The 24,388-nt window shown below is 38.9% G+C and overlaps 1 protein-coding gene across 1 annotated transcript in view; it reads left to right on the top strand.

The window, feature by feature from the left end:
• Window positions 1–24,388, top strand: part of LOC149289090 (calcium/calmodulin-dependent protein kinase kinase 2-like) — a 48,727-nt gene that overhangs the window by 4,092 nt on the left and 20,247 nt on the right. The window contains exons 3-6 of the mRNA XM_089491011.1: window positions 19,658–19,920; window positions 19,984–20,216; window positions 21,201–21,248; window positions 22,761–22,814. Of these exons, the coding sequence (XP_089347137.1) occupies window positions 19,658–19,920; window positions 19,984–20,216; window positions 21,201–21,248; window positions 22,761–22,814 (598 nt within the window). The remainder of the gene's footprint in view (window positions 1–19,657; window positions 19,921–19,983; window positions 20,217–21,200; window positions 21,249–22,760; window positions 22,815–24,388) is intronic.

The raw sequence follows: 24,388 nt of genomic DNA, 5'->3' as shown, positions 1-24,388 counted from the left end.
AGAAAAATGCACACGTACCAAATGTGGCCTTTTAGTTCCCCCAAAAAATGACAAACCCATGCATGTGGGGTATCACTGTACTCAGGAGATGTTGCTGAACACATATTGGGGTGTCGTGTGACAGCGGCATAAACCAGGAGCTGTAAATTCATACATAAAGTAGGTGTGTGTGGGAAAAATACACACACAAAAATACTACTGCAAACTTTGAAAAAATGCTGGTGGTAAAATGTGTGCATGCAAATAGTTAAAATACCAGCATTTAAAATACCCTGGGGTGTCTAGTTTTCAAAAATATATGGTTTTGTTGGGCACACTGAAATGGCCCGGCTCAAAGATGTACCAAATAGGGCATGGGCAGTGGATCCCCAAATGCCAAAGTTCAACATTGAAAAATGCGCATGCCCCAAATGTGGCCCTTTTGCCCCCAAACAGCCAGGCAAAATCATTCATGTGAGGTATCGCTGTACTCAGGAGATGTTGCTAAACACATATTGGGGTGTTTTTTGATAGTGACATATACCAGAACCTGTTTATTCATACCTGAAGTAAAATGTGTGTGTGAAAAAACAAATGCAAAAAAAATTACTACCATAAAGTTTGACAAAGGCTGATGGTAGAATTAGTGCTTGGAAAGGGTTAAAATACTAGCATTTGGAATACCCTGGGCTGTCTAGTTTTCAAAAATAAATGATTTGATGGGGTAAATTGCGTGGGCCGGCTTCAAAGATACCCGAAATGGCACATGGGGGGAAGAATTACCAGATTTGGAAAAAATGGCTTTGAAATAGCAAAACGCTACCTGTACTTATTGCCCCATAATGTGTAGAAAAAAGCAAAAAAACATAAAAACATTGGGTATTTCTAAACTCAGGACAAATAGTAGAATCTATTTAGCAGGTTTTTTCATTACCTTTTATAGATGAGTAAAAGATTTTTAAACTAAAAGTTAGAAACAGTCATTTTTTTCTAAATTTTTCACCATATTTTATACTTTTTTTAATAGTAAATAATATGATACAATCAAAACAATGTCATCTAAAGAAAGCCCTTCTCGTCCTGAAAAAACCAATATCTAATGTGTGTGGGTTCAGTAAACGGGAAAGAAGAAAATTACAGCTAAACACGAGCAGCGCAGAAATGTTACGAAGGGTACAAAAAGTAAAATCAGCCTTTGTCACGAAGGGGTTAAGGGCTTCTTAACTCACAGGCCTTTTTTGTCGTTTCTTAAACCATGATTCTCAATATTATGTTGGTTTGTTAAGGAGAAGTAAGGCCTTCTTTTAAAATCATAGAAATACATAATAATAATAATTATTAGTGATAATATATAAAAATCGATACTGAAAGAGAAACACAATCAGTCTTGCTTAAATTTTCTTCTATGCTGTAAGTGCCGCAAATGTATGTTCAGCAGCATCTCCTGATTACCGTCATACCTGACATACATATTTGTTATATTTTGCAGAGGGTCACATCTGTGCTTTACATATTACCCAATATTACATATTTTTAATAATATTGGCTTATTACCGTTGATTGCAGTAGCGTGGGTTCCATCTTGACGGAAGGAAAAGCTAGTTATCCAGAGAGAGTTTTAAATACATTGACACCTTCAGGCATGCCTCTGCGTTAATTATAATCGCACGTTGGTGCAATAATAATGTTGCTCAGAAATGTAAATTCTACACAAGGTTTAGCAAACAGAACACTGCTACAGGTAAAAAAAAAACAACAACAAAAACCCCAAAATGTTCCCTTTCGTTTGGAAACAAAGGCAACTTCCAGTATGTTTTAATTTTGCAATGAGCATAAATAAAAGTCCGGGTCAAATTTTAAGTAACGTTGGAATATATTTGTCCCGACCCGTGCTGTGAACACTCTACATACTTACTCATACTTTACCAACAGTTTATACCCCAAACGGTGTTTATAAAGGGATTTTTGATATGTAAGAATTATTATCTCGTCCGCCGTGTCCGCGGTACCGTGGGTTTACCGTATTTGCTCGATTATAAGACGACCCTGATTATAAGATGACCCCCCAAATCTGAATATTAATTTAGGAAAAAAAGAAAAAGCCTGAATATAAGACGACCCTATAGGAAAAAAGTTTTACCAGTAAATGTTAATTCATGTAAACTATTTTTTTTTAATAAAAGCTATGATTGAGAAAAATATTTTGGTTTTATTTCGTTCTATTTTCCAACCTGCCCCCCCCAGTTATGCACATCTGCCCCAGAAATGCCTTATACACCCTATATGCCACTGTGCCCCATGATATGCCTTTTAACCCTCTAAATGCCACTGTGCCCCATGATATGCCTTTTAACCCTATATGCCACTGTGCCCCATGATATGATATGATATGCGGGGAACTCTGATATCTGACAGCCGGGGAAGGTCTGCGCGATGGACGCAGGCAACCCCCGCTGCTAGCCACACCTCCTTCCGCTGCCTTGGCTGCACACAGGGGACTCAGAAGTACCGGTAAGTGGGGCGGGGGGGGGGGGGAGACAGGAGGATCCAGGTCCCTTGCAGCTGCGGGGGATCTGGATCTTAGTCGTCTCATAGTGAGACCTATTTGAGGCCTGATTATAAGACGACCCCGATTATAAGACGAGGGGTATTTTTCAGAGCATTTGCTCTGAAAAAAACCTCGTCTTATAATCGGGCAAATACGGTATTATATACTTTTATATACAAACTATGTATGTATTTAAAATCCCCCATATGCATATACCATGGGAGCAGCCGTCTAAACTTCCCGTTCTCGTCTATAGTATAGTCAGCAAGCCAGTGTGTTCATCTTTAAATGTACATCGATGGTAAGTCTTATTTTATTTTATTGCCGCTTTGTGTAAAAATGTTTCTTTGAGTGTTGTGTTACCCAAAAGGGGACGTTTATAATTTATATCCAATAGCATTTACAATTCTAAACAATAAAACCTTACAAAACATTTTTGGAACAATAGCTAGGCAACCTAATTTATCTTTATTACAACTTCCATCATGACAATAATGTATTTTAAAGCTGGGGGCTGCAGTTTCCCCCCCCCATCCATGTCAAGGTTATGCATTCTATATGGTACAGCGCGCTGTTTGTCTTTGAAAGAGCTGCATGATTAAAAGGCTGGTAGAGACTCCACCAGTCTGGGTATTTTACTGTCTGCCCGCATAAACCTATTCATGGGAATTATGATCATGTATTATTCCTCCCCATAAAAGAGGTGATTGTAGCTTAGTCTAATGCAATCCCTTATCATCTGTTTTTAATTGTGTTAAGATACTTAACATCTTTTTTATGGTAATATGAGTGCAGACTGCTAGACAAGTATGCTGTTTGCTTTGTATTTGTTTGTCGTGGTGAGATGTGTTCATATGTGCTCAGATGTGTTAAATATGCTGATATTTATGTACAGGGGAGCTTTCAAACCCTTACATGCCCTTAGCATGTATAGCAATTTGTGTACTATATTGAAGGGGATGACCCATGGAGAAACAGTATAGTGGGCTACAAAACCTACAAGTTATTTCAGAAGTTTTTTTGAAGAATCTTTTCATTCAGTGTGGTTTGAGAAGTGGCCAGAGGTCTCTGTGACTGTGTGCTCTAATGGCGGTTGTGTAATTGAGGAAGACACTTAGTAGAATATGATTAATAGTATATTATATTTTACGGAATACATTGTGTGCTATTTAAACGCACGTTTCTCTGCCTTTTAAGGCTGTACAACACCGTGATAAATCCTTGAAACGTTCTGAGCTCCTTGAAAGTGGGTGAGGGGCAGAGGATCATACACCTTTCCCATTGCACCGATCTTGGCAGGAAGCGTTACATCTTAAGTATTCCTGTGAGAGAATTAAACCATTAGAAAGTTGACTTTTGCACAATGTCAATGTATTTTCTTCAAGCTGCAGGGATGAAGACTGAACTTCCAGGCAGCCGCTGTGTCTGTGGCACACCGGGAGAAGTGACGTCTAAGCCACTCCGCAGAGTGTTTCACACAGAAAAACAGGGAGATTGCGCAAATTTATTGGATTGATATTAAATGAGCAATCCTGTAAAAATAAATTAAAGAAACTGGCTATTGCTGCCATGATGCTGTATCCATACGTTACCGAAAAAAAACGCTTCCTGGTTGGCTGCTCAAGTTATTGCATTTTAAATATTTGTCACCTAACTGGTACAGAAAACTAGAAGAATTTTATATCTGTGTCCAGCATCTGGCAACAGGACATCTTTTGTCCCCAAAACACGTAATTATATACCTCCTATTTGGTGGGTTGAAAAGTACAGGCAGCTTATTCTCACTTATTAATGATATAGTGGGAATATTTTTAGGTGCCAGTCACTTTATCAAAGAAATTCCACTATTTTCTTCTCACCCTTTGGCATAGCAACTGATAGTATCTTGATGTGTCTTAACAAGCAAGAGATGAATTGAATGCGTTGTGTTGCAGTTAGAACTTTAACCCCTTCGTGACAAAGGCTGATTTTACTTTTTGTACCCTTCGTGACAATGGCCTTTTTAACATTTCTGCGCTGCTTGTGTTTAGCTGTAATTTTCTTCTTTCCCGTTTACTGAACCCACACACATTAGATATTGTTTTTTTCAGGACAAGAAGGGCTTTCTTTAGATGACATTGTTTTGATTGTATCATATTATTTACTACTAAAAAAAGTATAAAATATGGTGAAAAAAAACTTTTAGTTGAAAAATCTTTTACTCATCTATAAAAGGTAATGAAAAAACCTGCTAAATGGATTCTGCTATTTGTCCTGAGTTTAGAAATACCCAATGTTTTTATGTTTTTTTGCTTTTTTCTACCCATTATGGGGCAATAAGTACAGGTAGCGTTTTGCTATTTCAAAGCCATTTTTTCCAAATCTGGTAATTCTTCCCCCCATGTGCCATTTCGGGTATCTTTGAACCCGGCCAATGCAATTTACCCCATCAAATCATATATTTTTGAAAACTAGACAGCCCAGGGTATTCCAAATGCTAGTATTTTAACTATTTCCATGCACCATATCTACCACCAGTTTTTGTCAAACTTTGTGGTAGTCATTTTTTTGCATTTGTTTTGTCACACACATTTTACTTCAGGTATGAATTAAAAGGTTCTCGTTTATGTCACTATCACAAAACACCCCAATATGTGTTCAGCAACATCTCCTGAGTACAGCGATACCTCACATGAATGATTTTGCCTGGCTGTTTGGGGGCAAAAGGGCCACATCTGGGGCATGCGCATTTTTCAATGTTGAACTTTGGCATTTGGGGATCCACTGCCCATGCCCTATTTGGTACATCTTTGAGCCGGGCCATTTCAGTGTGCCCAACAAAACCATATATTTTTCAAAACTAGACACCACAGGGTATTTTAAATGCTGGTATTTTAACTCTTTGCATGCACACATTTTACCACCAGCATGTTTTCAAAGTTTGCAGTAGTATTTTTGTGTGTGTATTTTTCCCACACACACCTACTTTATGTATGAATTTACAGCTCCTGGTATATGCCGCTGTCACACGACACCCCATAATGTGTTCAGCAACATCTCCTGAGTGCAGTGATATCCCACATGCATGGGTGTGTCATTTTTGTGGGAACTAAAAGGCCACATTTGGTACGTGTGCATTTTTCTAATTGGAAATTAGGTGTGTGGCCATCCTTCCCCCGGTGTTAATTGGGACGTTGTTGAACCTGGCCAATTCAATTTACCCCATCAAATCATACCTTTTTTAAAAGTAGACACCCCACGGGCATTTAATATGCCAGTATTTTAACTCTTTCCATGCGAGAATTGTTTTAAGCTAATATGCTAATTTTAGGACTTGCTCACAAAAATATATTTTTTATATATATATATATTTTTTTTGTCTTTTTAAAAAAAAAAAAAATTTAACCTTTTTTTTCAGCTTGGAGGTTCCCCTGATAGTGACATCAGTGGGAAATTATTTTTACATTTTACTAGTTTTTTACTATTTTTTTTCTAATTATTATTAATTTTATTTTATTTTTTAATTTATTTTTACTAATCACACTGTGATTGGAAAGCTGGGTTCCATTGACTTGCATGGTGAATGCAGTACCTGTATTCAACCTGCAAGTGGAGCCAAAGTTCTCTAGATGGTCTGGACCATCTAGCGAACTTTTAAAATTTGTTGGTTCCTGTTACAGGGCAGCGGCCATCTTGCTTGATGGCGAAGATCATCGGCAGCTGCGGCTGTGACCGCTCTCCAGAGCGGTCACAGCCCATCGAAAGGTAAGTGTTTGGTGTCGCTGGATGCCTCCTGATCGAGGCATTCCAGCGACACCATTTAAGTTTAGGAGGCGATTGTCGATCGCCTCCTAAACGCTTTTAAAACGGGCGTCCGCCGCCATACAAAGTATGGCGGATGTTGATGCCCCGTGGAGGGGCCAGAGATGGCCCCTTCGTTCCGATCGCGGCGTTGCTGAATGCCTCGAGGTCGAGGCATTCAGCAACGTTTTTTGGGTGCAGAAAGCGAAAACAGATCGCTTTCTGCACCCGTTTAAAGACGTGCCGGTCCTGGCACGTCAATTGTCGTAAAGCACATGCTTTTCCGTGTCGTGCCAGGACTGGCAATTGTCGTTAAGGGGTTAAAGAATAGACTAAAGTATCCCATATATTCATATTTAGTGCGAATCTTGTTATTTCCCATTAAAGATGAGGTGCTTAGAAGTCCAAGACACTGTGAAATCTCGTTTGTTCCCCTTCCCAGATCAGAATCGTATAGCACAGTAAGGGTTGGTTTAATGAGGAGACTGTGCTGAGCATAAAGAGTGGGTTATAAATTCAGAGAATGAGATTTCATACATGAATGACTGAAGCTAAGGGTCAGATTTTCCAAGGATGTTATGATTTATAAAGCATTTTATGCCAAAACTGATATCCTTTGGAAAGTAAATATTTAATGCAGGGCTTGACAAATTTGTTGTGAATCTAGGCGCCAGCTAAAAAAGTTAGGAGCCAGGATTTTTTTTAAACTAACAGTTGGTCAGGAGTGATCTGATCATCATCAGCCCACTTACTAAACTCACAGCATTTGACCTGGAAGCACCCTGGACTTTCAGGTCGGTGCTGTTTTTTGTTTTTTTTAATTATTATTTTTATATATATATATATATATATATATATATATATATATATATATATATTGTATCTGAACGTCCTTTGAAACACAAGGAGTTAGTCAGAGATCTTTTAGAGTCACTTGTCTTCTAGGGTAAAAAGCCAATTCCAGATCCAGATAGAATTTAAATATTTATTTTCTTCAAATCAAAACACGCCAAACAAACAAAATAAATCCAGCAGCTCTCCTGGCTGGCAATAAGAAGAGAGTGAATTGAACCAAGCTGGGCTTTTTAAACCCTCCTGATTAGACCAGGTGAGCTATACTTGGTCACCTGTAAATCCTGGTCTGGATTTTAAAAGCTGTTGGAGCACCAGCCCACCCTGCTCTTCTGGATACTCCACCCCGGGGACCCATTACACAATTTACAAGTCACTTCCTATATTGTAGTTTTTTTTTGTGCTTCTCTTTCCCTGGGGCTTTAATTTTACACATAAGGACACACAAAATTAGCCAAAGTAGGGCGTATATACCGCCCATCCACTACTATACCGGCCTTTCTGTCACAATATATATATTTTATTTTATTTTTTAACGCTTTCAATGCTGATGTTCCATCGGAGCACAGCATTGACTGATATTTAGTCCCCACAAGCTTGTGGGGACAAACGTTAACCCCTGCAATGCCACGAATGTGTTATACACAACTGTGGCATTGAAGGTGTTAACACTGCACTGTTGCTCTCATGGATCGATCAGGCAGCAGGGGGGTGTTGGGGCTGGTCTCCACTTATGTGGAGACCGAAGAACCCTCTCCCCCTGTCCATGAAGCTGCCTCTGGCAGCTGGGATGCAATTGCTGGTCTATAGACCAGCCATTGCAGGGGGGAGTCTCTGATGACTGCTGTAGGCTTCCATGCCTACAGGAGTCATCACAGGGCTTGCGGGGGCTCGTTTTTGCTGTTGCTGGCCTGCCTGGAAGACCACCAGCAGCAGAGCCGTACAAAACGGGACTTAACCCCGGCATTGAAGGGGTTAACGCTGCACCTTCGCTCTCATGGAGCAATCAGTGCAGACCACACACACTTGTGTGGGGACCCAATCAACACATCACCCCCTTCCCTGAAGCTGCCTGTGGCAGCTGAAAACGTGATTGCAGGTTTCCCTGCAATCGCGGTTTCAGCCTACAGAATCACTCCGTGGGAGTGATCTCAGGCTCTGAGTGTCTCCTGGGCAGACAGCAGCAGCAGCGCCCCCGCGATCACAGGCTGTGATCACAACACCTAGGCGATTTGTCGAGCCCTGATTTAATGAGCAATAAACTTAATGTAGGTAAAACACTTGACTCCCCAATTAACAAAACATGGATCAATTACCAAGAGACCCTTTAAAGCCACCAGTGGATGGAAGATCATTAAGTTGGCTTTAAAACTACATTAATCTAAAACAGCAGCTTTTACTAAGAACACAGTGAGTTGCAGAGCTCATCTGAAAGTAAAATTTAATTTCCCATGTATTATATAGCATCCAGTGGGGTTTAATGGATGCTGTGGGAGTATATACTTATTTGTAGGTCATCAATCTAAAGGACACTAAAATTATACAATGCTCTACCCTGGTAATAATTCCTGAAGACATTCCACTCACTTATTTGGTATGCTGCGCTTGGTGATTTTTTTTTCCATTAGACACCCTCTCGTAATGTGACAAGAGTGACAAAGGTTAAAGCGGGATGAATCAAACTTTTGTGGTCTTTTGAAACGTTTCAGTATACTTCTGCATTATATTCTGCAGTATATAAATTATGCATTTATCTAATACTATTTTATGGCTTCATATAAAGAAAAAAAAAAGTTTCCAACAACTATTTTTTTTTCTCCACTATCGGTGCGGACAAAAGGGGCTTTTTTAATTTAGAAACGAAATTCGTTGTCGCTCATGCTCTCTCGCAGTCTCATTCACATTCTCTCTACCTTCAACATCTCTCTACCTTCTCCGTTGACCACTTCCATGTCCCTCTCTCCTTTCCCATGGCTCCAGTTCTTCTCTTGGTCTTCTTTCTTTGTCCACTTCTCTGTGAATCAGGCCACCAGGGGCACTTCTGCAAAAGGACAGAGCCTCTGAATTTGTGGAGAAAAAGAAGCATTTCTGCACCTCTTTTTCTCTGTGAAATAAGTGGTTTGCAAAAAAAATATCAGGAAAGACTAAGGGATCTCAATATGTATAGTATTGAGGAAAACAAGAAAGGATATGTCATAGAAACATTTAAATACTTAAATGGATTTAACAAATAACAGGGTGGGAGCTTATTTAGGTAAGGAAGAAATGTTAGAACAAGAATTCATAATCTCAAACTATTGAGAGGTTTAGATTTATTGTAAGGAAGTTTTAATTTACTGATGGGGTGGTAGAGCCTAATACGGTGAAAAAATGTAAATATGCATGGGATAGGCATAAATATCTCCTCAATCTAAGACATGACCGAGGACTGATTCTTTACATCAGGAAAAATGGGTAGACTAGATGGCCTGAATGGCTCATATCCACCATCAAATTCAAAATTTTTATGGAATGTTCCTGCTTACTGGACCATCCAATTGTTTGCAAGGGCGATAAGACTAATTTAAAAAATTTGCACCAGAATTATTCTTCATTAATTGTGTTTTTACAATTTTATTGACCCCCCCCCCCCGAAATAAAAGTTACAGACTTGACATTGCAACAATAAGTACAATATTACAGTCACTGGTATTGTAGATGGCTCATATATTGAAACCCTATTCAAAATATTTTCTAAATTTTGTCATACATGTAAGATGATGTTTAAAAACAAAACAAAAAACCTTGTGTGATGAATGCCATAACAGGTCTGTAACACATGCTATAAAAAAAAAACCAGATGAATGAATAGTTCTCTTGAAAAACTAACCTTGTGCCACATCCAGACACAGCAGAGAGAATGCCACGTGACACAACCTAGATGTAGAAAATGTACTTATTTTTTTATATTTTTTTCTAACCCTTTTTGATACGGGACCACATAGCTTAGGGATTTAGAAAGGTGTTTTTTTTTTTTTGCTTCTATATTTTTTTAAGTCTATTTTACATTTTGAATCCTGATGCAAAATCGTTTCCTAAATATGTACATTTCTATACTTGTTAATACTTGCCTACAGGAGTTTAGTTTAAATATAGACTGACCCTGTTTATTAACTGTTTGTCAAGCTGTATTTGATATAGCAGAATAATGTTCTGGATCAGGCCCTGTAAGGTTTTTAATCGCTGTGTGCATTCACACCAGAAGCACATGATGAATGAAAAGTCACTGCTGCTTGTCCTGGCAGCTGTGTAGCGTTTGGTAAACAGCAGGGACAAGAATACTAAATCATGAAAGAAAGCAGAGCTCTCACCACTTCATCCCACATCAAGGTTTTAATGAATTTCCCTAGTTATATGTTACTTTTATAGCCTTCTGCGCGACTTGTGCTTTGTTTCTCTGGCTCTCTAAATTGATATACTTTTATTATTATTCATATAACAATACACTGGGGCTGCAACTAACGATTATTTTAATAATCGATTAGTTGGCCGATTATTTTTTCGATTAATCGGATACATTTTTTTAATTTATTTTCAATTTAAAATAATGTAATAAAAAACGTACAATTTACACTTTCATCTCTTTATCGCAATGGCCTCTCTCTCTATTCACCTTCTTATTTTACTGACATAATAATAAAAGCTACAAGAACCCAAACACAGTGTTTCTCAAACTAGGTCTTAATACAAATTTATTAGTAAATATTAATTCATATGTTAACTATTTTTCATATTTAACCCCTTGATGACAATTGCCGGTCCGGGCACGTCACGGAAATTCAAGTCGATAACGACAAATGACGTGCCAGGACCGGCACGTCATTAAACGGGTGCAGAAAGCGATATATTTTCGCTTTCTGCACCGAAACGGCGTTGCTGTAATGCCTCGACCTCGAGGCATTCAGCAACGCCATTATCGGCACAAAGGGGCCATCTCTGGCCCCTCCCCGGGGCGTCAACATCCGCCATACTTTGTATGATCGCCTCCTAAACTTAAATGGTGTCGCTGGAATGCCTCGATCAGGAGGCATCCAGCGACACCAAACACTTACCTGGGGATGGACTGTGACCGCTCCGGAGAGCGGTCACAGCTGCAGCTGCCGGTGATCTTCGCCATCTGCAAGATGGCAGCGGTCCGGGAAAATTCAATAAAGAAAAACAATAAAGTCTAAAAAGTTCGCTAGACGGTCTCCAGACCCTCTAGAGAACTCTGGCTCCACTTTCAGGTTGAATATAGGTACTGCATTCAACCATGCAAGTCAATGGAGCTCAGCTTTCTAATCACGGTGTGATTAGAAAAAATAAATTAAAAATAAAATAAAATTAATAATAATTAGAAAAAAAATAGTAAAAAAACAGTAAAATGTAAAAATAATTTCCCACTGATGTCACTATCAGGGGAACCTTCAAGTTGAAAAAAAATGTTAAAAAAATTTAAAAAAAGGCAAAAAAAAATAATATATATATAAAAAATATATTTTTGTGAGCAAGTCCTAAAATTAGCATATTAGCTTAAAACAATTCTCGCATGGAAAGAGTTAAAATACTGGCATATTAAATGCCCATGTGTAAGAAATTATGACCCTCTTACAGGGATATTCTTTTAGGGAATGTGTGACGAATAAAGCACAAATACAAGCGTATAGAAAAATGTATATTGATATTGAACTAGGCCACTGTTACAGGTTATAAAACATATAACATACAGAAAACATTTGATAATAATACAAAACAAAAGGGATACTTAAGCACATTCTTGGGAAACCTCTCTCAGCTCACAGGCTTCTCCCGAACGCCATCTTGCGCAGCTTCGTTCTGAGTCTCCTGACCCAGGACACTTCTGTTTGCTGCGCTCTCCTTTCTCAGACTCTCTTTTCTCCCTCTTCTTTCTCTCTTACTCTTCTTTCTCCGACTCTTCTTTCTCTCAGACTCTCCTTTTCTCAGACTGCTCTTTCTCCTGCAGCCCCTAACTAGTCATCCCAGAATTCCTTGTACCTCCCAGAAAGTGGTTCACCCAACCCCTCTTTTCAGACATTTCCTGTATGACCCAATTATGGAGGAGACAGGTAGTCTATGCAAACATGCACACAGTTATGTTAATATACATCGGCTTCAGTTGTCTGACCCCCTGTGGGGTATCCCACCTCTGTTGGAGCCTTTGTTCCAAACCCTTTGTAATGCATTACTATGCAAATTACCTTACATTGTAAAACCAGATATCTCACCTTATAGAAACCCAAATCGTCCCCAAAACATTATGCAATAAATGTAATGTCCCATTTTAAAGGCACCCTTAATTTCTTACACATGGGGTGTCTACTTTAAAAAAATGTATGATTTGATGGGGTAAATTGAATTGGCCGGGTTCAACAAGGTCCCAATTAACACGGCGGGAAGGATGGCCACACATCTAATTTCCAATTAGAGAAATGCACACGTACCAAATGTGGCCTTTTAGTTCCCCCCAAAAATGACAAACCCATGCATGTGGGGTATCACTGTACTCAGGAGATGTTGCTGAACACATATTGGGGTGTCGTGTGACAGCGGCATATACCAGGAGCTGTAAATTCATACATAAAGTAGGTGTGTGTGGGAAAAATACACACACAAAAATACTACTGCCAACTTTGAAAAAATGCTGGTGGTGAAATGTGTGCATGCAAAGAGTTAAAATACCAGCATTTAAAATACCCTGGGGTGTCTAGTTTTCAAAAATATATGGTTTTATTGGGCACACTGAAATGGCCCGGCTCAAAGATGTACCAAATAGGGCACGGGCAGTGGATCCCCAAATGCCAAAGTTCAACATTGAAAAATGTGCATGCCCCAAATGTGGCCCTTTTGCCCCCAAACAGCCAGGCAAAATCATTCATTTTGAGGTATCGCTGTACTCAGGAGATGTTGCTAAACACATATTGGGGTGTTTTTTGATAGTGACATATACCAGAACCTGTTTATTCATACCTAAAGTAAAATGTGTGTGAAAAAACAAATGCAAAAAAATTACTACCATAAAGTTTGACAAAGGCTGATGGTAGAATAAGTGCTTGGAAAGGGTTAAAATACCAGCATTTGGAATACCCTGGGCTGTCTAGTTTTCAAAAATATATGATTTGATGGGGTAAATTGCATTGGCCGGCTTCAAAGATACCCGAAATGGCACATGGGGGGAAGAATTACCAGATTTGGAAAAAATGGCTTTGAAATAGCAAAACGCTACCTGTACTTATTGCTCCATAACGTGCAGAAAAAAGCAAAAAAACATAAAAACATTGGGCATTTCTAAACTCAGGACAAATAGTAGAATCTATTTAGCAGGTTTTTTTATTACCTTTTATAGATGAGTAAAAGATTTTTCAACTAAAAGTTAGAAACAGTCATTTTTTTCTAAATTTTTCACCATATTTTATACTTTTTTTAATAGTAAATAATATGATACAATTAAAACAATGTCATCTAAAGAAAGCCCTTTGTTGTCCTGAAAAAAACAATATCTAATGTGTGTGGGTTTAGTAAACGGGAAAGAAGAAAATTACAGCTAAACACGAGCAGCGCAGAAATGTTAAAACGGCCATTGTCACGAAGGGTACAAAAAGTAAAATCAGCCTTTGTCACGAAGGGGTTAATAAAAACTATGAGAAAAAAGCCTTGTTTAAATTTTTTTGATTTACCAAACTGCCCCCGGTTATGCACATCTGACCCCCAGCTTGCTACTCTGCCCCCATATATGCCTTATACCTCTTATATGCCAGTGATATGCAACTGAGCCCCCTGATATACCTTTTACCCCCAGATATGTTTTATGCCCCCCTGATATGCCTAATATCGATATGCCTTATACCCCCTATATGCCACTGAGCCCCCTGATATACCTTTTACCCCAGATGTTTTATGCCCCCCTGATATGCCTAATATCAATATGCCTTATATCCCCTATATGCCCTGAAATTCATAATACCCCCCATACACCACTATAACTCACCCATACACCACTCTGGCTCCTCCCCCCTTCCCATACACCACTCTGGCTCCTCCCCCTTCCCATACACCACTCTGGCTCCTCCCCCTCCCATACACCACTCTGGCTCCTCCCCCTGCCATACACCACTCTGGCTCCTCCCCCTCCCATACACCACTATGGCTCCTCCCCCCCATACACCAGTTTGGCTCCTCCCCCTTCCATACACCACTCTGCCTCCTCCCCCCTGCCATACACCACTCTGGCTCCTCCCCCTCCCATACATCACTTTGTCTCCTCCCCCCTCCCATACTCCACTCTGCCTCCTCCCCCCTCCCATACTCCACTCTGCCTCCTCCCCCCTCCCATACTCCACTCTGCCTCCTCCCCCCTCCCATACACTGCTCTGCCTCTCTACCCGGCTCCGTTACTGACAGGAACTTTCACTGCAGCTTCATAGAAGCCTCAGCGTAAGTGAAGGGCAGTAACGGAGGCTGTCTGTGCGATGCAGACCCCCACCGGCTGACAGAGAGGATGATCCTCTGTCAGCCGGTGGGGGTCTAAACGATGCGCACAGACAGCCTCCGTTACTGCCCTTCACTTACGCTGAGGCTTCTATGAAGTCAGTAACGGAGCCGGGTAGAGAGAGGCAGAGTGATGTATGGGAGGGGGGAGGAGTCAGAGGGGTGTATGGGAGGGGGAGAGAGACGGAAGTGAGAGACCGGCCGACAGTGAGGGGAATCCAGGTCCCCTGCAGCGTTGCGGGGGATCTGGATTCTAGTGTTATAATCCGATCTCTGTTGGAGGTCGGATTATAATTTTTATAATCGATAAAAATCGATTCGATTTAATGGATAATGAAAATCGTTGACAACGATTTTCATTATCGATTATTATCGATTTTATCGATTAGTTGTTTCAGCCCTTCCATACACGTATATCTGCTGTATCTACACTCATTGGCTTATGGCACAAATAATCTAACTTTGCTTTTTGAAAGTTACAAAGAGTAAGATGAAATTTATGGTTACCTAAGTGTCTTAAACCTTAGAGGACAGTATGCTAAGGGATGAGGGGAAGGTATTAAAAGTATCTTCACATTGAAGCTCAAGTTGAAAGTTATCTGATAAGCAAAAACTCCATGGAGATCCCCTTTTAATCACAACACAGTACAGATCCTCTTATGCTCCCGATAAGCCACTGCTCAATGAACTGGTTTTGAAGCTCCAGAATTTCCTTTGTAACTGGCCTAGTTATACTCTGGATGTCTGTTATGGACGTCTCATAGCCTCTGTAGTATACTTATCTGGAGCCACACATCGTTTTGAAGAGCTGCTTGAGGATATTATGTCAGCAGCAGAGAGGACAGTGGCTATGGAGGTTGTATAAGATGGCTGGTGGGCTGTGGGTAAAGCTTAGGGCAGCTCCCCACCAAAATATATCACTGAGGTAGAAATTCCACTGAATCCAACTATTGAAGTTCTATTTATGACAGCAGTTAATTATGTGCCAAACCATGATCAGTGAGAGGTGGGTCTAGTGTTAATGACGCCTGGATGTAGTATTTCTTTGGGAACACATACTCCACAACTGTAGTCTTTGGGGGCCTCAAACTGACCAGGAATTATATGTATCCTTGACTGAAAAAAGCAAGTTGGGAAATCCAAAAACTGTGGCCTGCTTACAGCCCTTGAGGGCTGGAGTTCTTCAGCCCTGTGCTAGTGGTTGCTTATAAAAACACCAGTTAGGCCAATCTATAATATATTTATTTTGCCGTTTAGGGTAATCATCCTGCTGCATTACTTCTGCTGAGCTTTAGCTCACTGACAGCCATCCTGACATTATCCTCCATGATACCTTGATAAACTTGGGAATTCACTGTCCCCCTCAATGGCAAGCTGTCCAGGCCCTGAGGCAACTAAGCAGCCCTAAATCATGATGCTCTCGCCACCGTACTTCACCATTGGCATGATGTTTTAATTTGGGTACTTGGTGCCCTTTTTACACCATATGTAGTGCTGCCTGTTCTTCCTGAACAATTCAATCTTCCTGTCATCAGTCCGCAAAACATTTTTTGCCAGTAGCCTTGTGGAGTGTCAAGGTGCTCTTTAGCCTACTTCATGCGAACAGCGAAGTTTAATTGGAGAGCAATGGCTTCCTCTGTGGTGTCCTGCTGACATGAACAATGATTCCTTCAAGCCTTTAGCTGTTACTCTAGGGTTCTTTTTTTACCACAGTGAGCATACAGTGTTGTGCTTTTGGAATCATCTTGGCTGGGCACCCACTTGTCACAGGAGACTAGTCACAGTACTTAATCATCTCAATTTATAAACAATTTGTCTAACTGATGAATGTGTTAACTCTTCAAGATTACTTTGTAACCTCTTCCAGCTTTACAATTCTAGACTCTGGGTCTTCTGAGATTTGTGAGGCATGGCTCATTTCAGAAGATGCTTCTTGAGAATAGCAAACTCAAAACGTTTTAGTGTTTATTTTTTATGCCAAAGTAGCTCTAAATCTGCATAGTGCTAGAGTCAGTATGTCTACAGTATTGTAGTGCCAGATTCAGTGTGTATATGTGCATGTCAGTGTGTATTTTTAGATATGTATAGTGTTAGCCGGTGAGTGTATGTTGTTTTATACTGTGTGCGTGTGTTATAGTATGGCATTGGCATGAGTGTGTATGTCAGCATATAGTGTTAAAGTGTGTTTATTAGTGTATGCTGTTAACATGTGTATCTTACTGTAAGGTGTTAGTGTTTGTAAGCATAAGATATTACTTTATGGTGTTAGACTGTGGATGGTAGCGTATGGCAAGGCTCAACAAACCTTGGGCGCCATTTCGACATGGAGACAATAACAAAAAAAAATCGCATAAAGCATGCATTGCGATCAACACAGATCAGGAGGTGGAGAAAACATTTTGTTCATAAAGGCAAATTATGGTTTAACAAACATAAGTTTTCGTAAGTGTTCTCGTCATATCAAATTGTGTTTTTCTCCTGTGATTCAGTACCTGTTTTTATACAGGGCATGTTATATTTGTTGAGCATTAAACACTGTTGCTAAGTTAATTGTCTACAATTATTCCAAAGACGTTCTCATTTAATAATTCCTTACACACAATCCCATTTAAGTTATTCTTTTCACATTTACCCCCTCTCTCAAAATGCATAACCTTGCATTTTTGTAAACTTCGTAATTTCATGTGCCTTGACTTGCCAGTCCTCCAATTTGACAATATCTCCTAGTAGGGAGTAAGGTCTAGTTCATAGTGTATGACCAAATTCTGTAAATACCAACATTTGGGTTTCAATACTCAAGATCATTTATAAGACATTAAATAACAGTGGGCCTAAGACAGAATTCGGTTCTACTAAACATACCACTTTTGTACAGTTTTCCATTAACAAGAAAATTAACAACGCTCTGAAATCTGTTTAAAATTCAGTATTTCATTCCAGGTACAAACCCCTATCTCTTTTAGTTTGTACCATAACCTTTTTTATAACAAACTGTATCAAACTATTTTGCAAAATCCAAATATTTCACATCCACTGAAAGACCACGCTCTATAGAATGCAATAAAGTTAGTCTGATACGACCTGTCCATAAAACTGTGTTTACTTTTAATAATGCTATAATTGGACAAAATGTATTCCTAAAGCTAATCCCTTAACAAGCTTTCAAATAATTTCCCCACTGCTGATGTCAGGCTCACAGGTCTGTAGTTACCTGGCTGGGGTTATGATCCCTTTTTGAATATGAGAGAATATGTCAAATGAGAGAACCTTTTCTTTTTTTGTTCAAAGGGAGAATCTATCATGACATCTTTAACATCTAGAGTTCTTAAGGAAACGTTAGTAATGTTGTAGTAGGCGATTGTGTTGCCTGAGAGCAATGTCCAAATTTAGCTCTTTGAGTGTCAGGGGCCTGGACACATTTTTCATTGTGGGAGACCAAGCCAATTGTCATAGTTCTGCTATAGTTAGATTTAGGTGAACACCATATAAATAAATGTATGTGTTCACCAGTTATCTTTAGTTATGTTTTTTTTACACCTTGGTTTTATCGAGGGAAGGAGGTTTCAGAGTAAAGGGACCGTTTTCACATAACAATCACTGATCCCTGCATGTTAACTGGTTTTCCAGTATTCCAGCCAGCTGATCCTAATCAGCTGAACACAATAGTTCAGCTGGCAGAATGCTATCCCATTAACATGAGCTTTCTCTTGTTGCCTAAGAATTTAGCTAGTGACCCAACACAGGACTTGAGTTTACACTTAAACCTGCGTGACTCCCACTAGGAGGAGGTAAGATGGCTGCTGACCAGCTCCTGCTGCACTATAGAAAATTATTTTCCTTTATCGCTAAAAATAATGTGTGGGGGAAAAAGGAGTGCTAAACATAAGTCCACACCTCAGACAAGGCTTGAAGAAAGAAAGAAAGAAATGCTTTGATAAATAGAAGCACGTAGATCTCGAGTGTTTTTTTTATAGTTCCAAAAATAAAGAACAGCTTCTTTTCCTAATTACTCCCATCGGGATATCGATATATAGGACACTATCTGCATATAAAGAAGTTGGATAAAGTTAAAGTGAGCTAGTGGCAGTATACGTTTTAGGGTCAGATGCAGCGGGACTCTACTGGGGGTGGCTCATAAATATGCAACACCTTTGTGTTAAATAAGAGGGAGGAATTTGCAATATACTAAGCATTTTTTGCACAAAACTTTTTCTAATAGGACAATCTAACAAAAAAAATTCACAGAGCATACAGAGTGGTGTATTTCATGTTGTGTTCTTGAGCCAGCTAGCTCATCAAAAATGATTTATTTTGTTATTCTGCCTGCCAACCATTACAAATTACATTTTCATCAATACAGATGAATACAATTAGTGGTACATTTAAATTCTTACTATTAAGAGCAACATCATTTACCCCTAAGGGTAATATTCCTTTATTAAAACCACCTATAGCCCATGGATTTTAAGTGTAATTGTTTTGAACATATTAAATTTAAAAACTCACCTCATGGTTGAAATCGGTATCAGTTTGTGGTAGGGCCACCATAATCTAATCAATTTCTTGTCCTTTAAATTATTTCTTTCCCAAGGTCTGAGCCTTTACATCAGGAAAAATGGGCAGACTAGATGAGCTGAATGGTCCTTACATGCCTTCAAGTTTTTTGTTTCTAAATTGACAACAGTTAAATGAGGATACTTATACATTGACTGTTTCTAGAGGTGACTGGTAAACACAGCAACAGAGAGAGCTTTCTTTTGAAAACATATTCTTTCTTTTCAAATTTAAATGTTTAGGCAATATAGACAGTCAATGTTTAACACTTACCTCCCTGTCCTTTTATACCAGTTCAATGGTCTCCACCCTCCATGGAACATTATACTGGCTGTGTGAGTTATGACTTGATGAACGATAAAATGACTTGCTTTGCTGAAGGATATCCTAATACTACTTTTTATATATCCATTTCTTTAGTTTCCAATGGAAGCTGAATAAATCGGTGCGTGAAACTGGGCCATACACCATGTCATCATGTGTGTCCAAGAGGACTTCTTCTGAGAGGTCCATGCGACCAGATGACCATGACTGCACTAACCAGCCTCACATAGTCTGTAGCTTTTCCACTTTGAGCATTGACATAGGCATGGAATCTGTTATTGTGGTTACAGAGTATGATCCTAGTATTTCTGAGCAAGAGCATGGCCAAAATGGACAAATAGGAAGTCAGGAAGGGGAAGGCAAAGAAGAACCTGACATTCATCGACTTACAGAAAGTGGGTGTATGGTGGATGACATTAAAGAGCTTCCAAATGAAGTCAAAGATCCAAGAGCAAAGCTCAACATGACCAATAGGAAACTATCACTTCAAGAACGTTCTACATCTGCTCAGTCCCCGAGCAACAACCTAGACATGAATGGAGGTTATATTCACCCATCTCTCCCCTACTCCCCTGTCACATCACCACAGTCTTCTCCACGCTTGCCACGGAGACCCACAGTAGAATCTCACCGGGTTTCTATTACAGGTTTTCAGGTAGGAACATATTTTGATCATATCAGTGTCATATCCTTATTTATCAGTTTGTTGAAACATTAATCATGAGAGAGTTATCTCGTTACATTTTATGTTGCATAAAATATTTCAATTTTGTCATTACACCTGTGCTAGTGAATAGACCCCCCCAAAAAATGTCAAAAACTAGTATCCAAGCAAGTTATTTCAGGATGTTGAAAAAATCCAGGATGAGAAGCAAAGGTTTATATATCTTTATTACCTAGACTAAAATAATACAAGATCCTGGAGGCAGATCCTGCTGAGACTCCTTAAACAGGAATCTGAATCAAATCATTTTCTGTGTTACTTTCTTTTACTGCTGCTATAATGCCTAAAGGGCCTTGTGATATTCTTGGATAGTCCGTGCTACCAGCTTTATGGAATCTGTTTGAGGTCTCAGAAGATATCAGCTGAAGTTTGTAGGAATGGTAACTTGTACCTTGTTATTAATCTTTAGTGTGAACTGTCACCAGAAATCAAAGAACACATAGGTTAGGTCAGATCCATACCAATTAGGACAACAAAATGCTTTTGCAAAATGCTGCATTGTAGCCAGTGAAGTGAATTGACCAGTATTGACCACTAAAGGCCACTCTTGTCAGCCTATAAATTGTATAGTTTCTGCCTGTGAAAGATTAATGTAGACATTATGGTGAGTTAAAGGGGGTAAACCAAACCAAACTGTCCATTTGCATCTCTCCATTTGTTGCTTTACTACAGCCTCTAATATCCCTGACCCTCACCAAAGCAGATTACATATTTACTTTATGGGTACGTTTAATAGACATTACCTAAAAATAAGAATATTAAAAAAAGTACTTGTCTTAGGCAGAAGCTGGCAGCTGAAATCAGTGGTAGCACTTTCTGCCTATGTGCATGGATTAAAGAAAGTAGTATGCAATAGAAATCTTATGTCTGAACGCATTCACAAACTTTTGACTAATATTTGTTTTTTACTCCTAGGACTGTGTCCAGCTGAACCAGTACAAGCTGAAAGATGAAATTGGAAAGGTCAGTTTGTCACTTATACTATTCTGTCAGCTTTTTGAGACCAAAAACTGGTCTGGGCTACCAAAACTGAACAGAAACTGCCATATCCACTTTAGCCCTTATTGTGTTGCTTACACTGGATACAACATATTAGCCATGTTTTTCCTTTTCATTGCACAATAATATAAAAGTTAACTATCATTTTCCATTGCATAATGTTTTAAATATAAATAAAATAAAAGTGCGACATTTTTTGCACAAAGAAATAATGGTTTTCAGTTCCATGTTCAATCGTGGGTTTTATGTCTGATATGACTGTTCCCCTTTCAAATAATTACTTTGATATGATATAACGGAGGAAGATTTGCTACAGTTAAACATGTTCTAGTTAAAGATACGTGTATTAGTTCAGTATATGTTTGCATTCTAGGAACACTAGCAAGGAAAGGATATCATAAATCCAAGGTTTTTTAATAAGCAACATAAACCATTGGAGGTCCTTTTGCAATTTATAGGTATTAAAATCCACATTATGTGTATAACACTTCTTCTCTGGATCTTTGTGATCCCCATTATGTTATTTTACTAGTTAAGTTGCAGGTTGTTGTTAATTGGTTCAAACTTTGGGAGGGGATATCCGATTGAAGGTCTTAATGCGCTGTATGTATAGGCTTTCAGAAGAATGATCTTAATTATGCAACATTTATATACAGGCGTATTTTTATGTCTATGTATGTGTGTGTGTATATATATATATATATATATATATATATATATATGTATGTTTTGTTTTATGTTAAACAAAAATAAAAAACTTTGGGAGGGGAGAAGAATTGGGAGAACTGTAGGGCGGGAAATCGATTAGATTGTACTAACCCTACCACTCTGAGATACCAATATCAGCTTCTTTGAGGCTTTACATAGACGTTCTCCAATTGCCAAAAAACACAAGTTGCAAAAAGTTTCATTGAGAAATTCTTTATGCAAAAATATGTGACTGCAACAGGTTTTTAATATTCTGTTTAAACTTATTTTCAGCATTTTATAAGTGTAGTTAAGATGAAAAGCCTTGTAACAGATCTATGCTCTGTTGATGAAAATGGCACTGTCGCCTAAAGACAGAACTCGACATTCAACAGCTACGTAGAAGAAAGCAAAAGCCTGCACTGTTTGGGATACTAGAGTATAGTAGTTAAAAATCTCTCCTCCAGGACAATTATTTAATCTGACTAAGTCATGGTGGTTGTCTTATTTATAACATTTGGACATCCTGGTCTTATTCTCCAGTTTAGAATTCTATCAGCCCCCAATTCTGGAACTCTGCTGTATGTGTGTTTTTGTATAGCGTATAAGACTCCCTACCAATCCAACTATACTTTCACAGTTTGCAGATGTAATCACAATTCTCAGTAGGTACGAAACATCATGTATTGACCCTCTGCAGATACCGGTGAAGCATATATATCACTCGATTTTCGAGCAAGAGGTTTGAAAATGTATTGATCATTACCAGATCTGCACTTGTTTCTACAGGGCTCCTATGGAGTGGTGAAACTAGCATACAATGAGGACGATAATATGTACTATGTAAGTATGGAACCTGCTTGATGGAAGCCTGTGGTGGGTAGGAAAGAACACGGCATTTTTAATAACTATTCCTAACATTCATATATGGAACCTGCTTGATGGGAGCCTGTGGTGGGTAGGAAAGAACACGGCATTTTTAATAACTATTCCCAACATTCATATTGGTGTGTGCTTTTCTTCTTCTTAAATATTCATATAAAGAAGAATTGAACGTTTGTTTGCTTTGTGTGTGGGAGTGACACGTAGCTCTGAAACAAGAGAATAAGTATGAATGTGTGGAGTTCATTTACACATTAATGAGGTTGTCCTTGGGAATAAATATAATACAAAATCCCTCTGCATTGTTCTTGCCATTTCTTTGTTTACGGTGAATAAGTGGTGGAATTGTTTTGGAGGACTTTTTTTTTTTTTTTTTTAAATCTTGCACCTAAGCTTTTGTTCCGTGACATTGGGCTACAGTACCCCCCTTTCCTGTCGGGTACTGGCTAAACCGATCTAAATAATAATCTATGTTCAAAAAATCCGTGATCAGACTTAGATTTGGCTTTGTAGTTCAACCTTGCACAATTTGTGCATTGGCATTAGATTCTCTACGTTTTAATCTCTCTTGATCTTTATACTCTATGAACCCTTCAGGTTCCTAACTTCTACATCGCTTTTTGGGAAAAAAAAAATTAGCTGTGCAAAATCTTACCATATAGGTAAGATGAACTGGCCTTGGTACTTTAAGGTACAGCCGTTATTTAAAGTTAGGAGGATAACTCTTCACCTCAACCGCCCTTTTTCCCCGATTGAGCCCTGGTCACTTTGTAGAGTACAGAGGTACAGATAGATTCAACCTGACATACTTTAATCAGGAACAATACATTGAGATCATTCCTGTTTTCAACCATTTCTAAATACATTTAAAAAAATTACAACTGGAGACAAGCAAGGGCAGATGGAGAACAATCGAGGATCAATGTTAAGCAGATGTCTAATACACAGTGAGAATCTATCATAAAGAATACAGAGATATAAATAATTAAATGGGCAAAGGGACACTGACATCCCAGAGCTATATGTACGGCAGAGTCAGAATTGGCATGCTAAGAGACACGGCGTAGAACAGCGTACATGCTCAGGAAGGAAGTAAAAGGCAAAACAACCAAAACTTTGTACATGCCAATCTAAGAAACTGGCCACAAGCCACTCATGACACGCGTCCCCATCAGAGGATAAGAGAGCACACAACTGCTGGTGAGACTGCAGAACCTAGTGATAGCAATAAATCAGAACACACAGACATAAGATTTCAGCATATGGAAAATGTGACAGTGAAACAGCCATGTATACCACAGGGGGCTTTTACTTAAATTCGCATTCAAATGAGATTGTGTTTGGTTGGATTTTGAGTTTGTCAGAATACCGTATTTGCTCGATTATAAGACGACCCTGATTATAAGACGACCCCCCAAATCTGAATATTAATTTAGGAAAAAAAGAAAAAGCCTGAATATAAGACGACCCTATAGGAAAAAAGTTTTACCAGTAAATGTTAATTCATCTAAACTATTTTTTTTTAATAAAAGCTA

Source organism: Sceloporus occidentalis, unplaced genomic scaffold (assembly GCF_023333645.1).
Source record: "Sceloporus occidentalis isolate IW3139 unplaced genomic scaffold, rSceOcc1.0.p SCAF_48, whole genome shotgun sequence".
NCBI lineage: Eukaryota > Metazoa > Chordata > Lepidosauria > Squamata > Phrynosomatidae > Sceloporus > Sceloporus occidentalis.
Note: the sequence above shows the minus strand (reverse complement) of the source record. Positions and strands in the feature narration are given on the sequence as shown.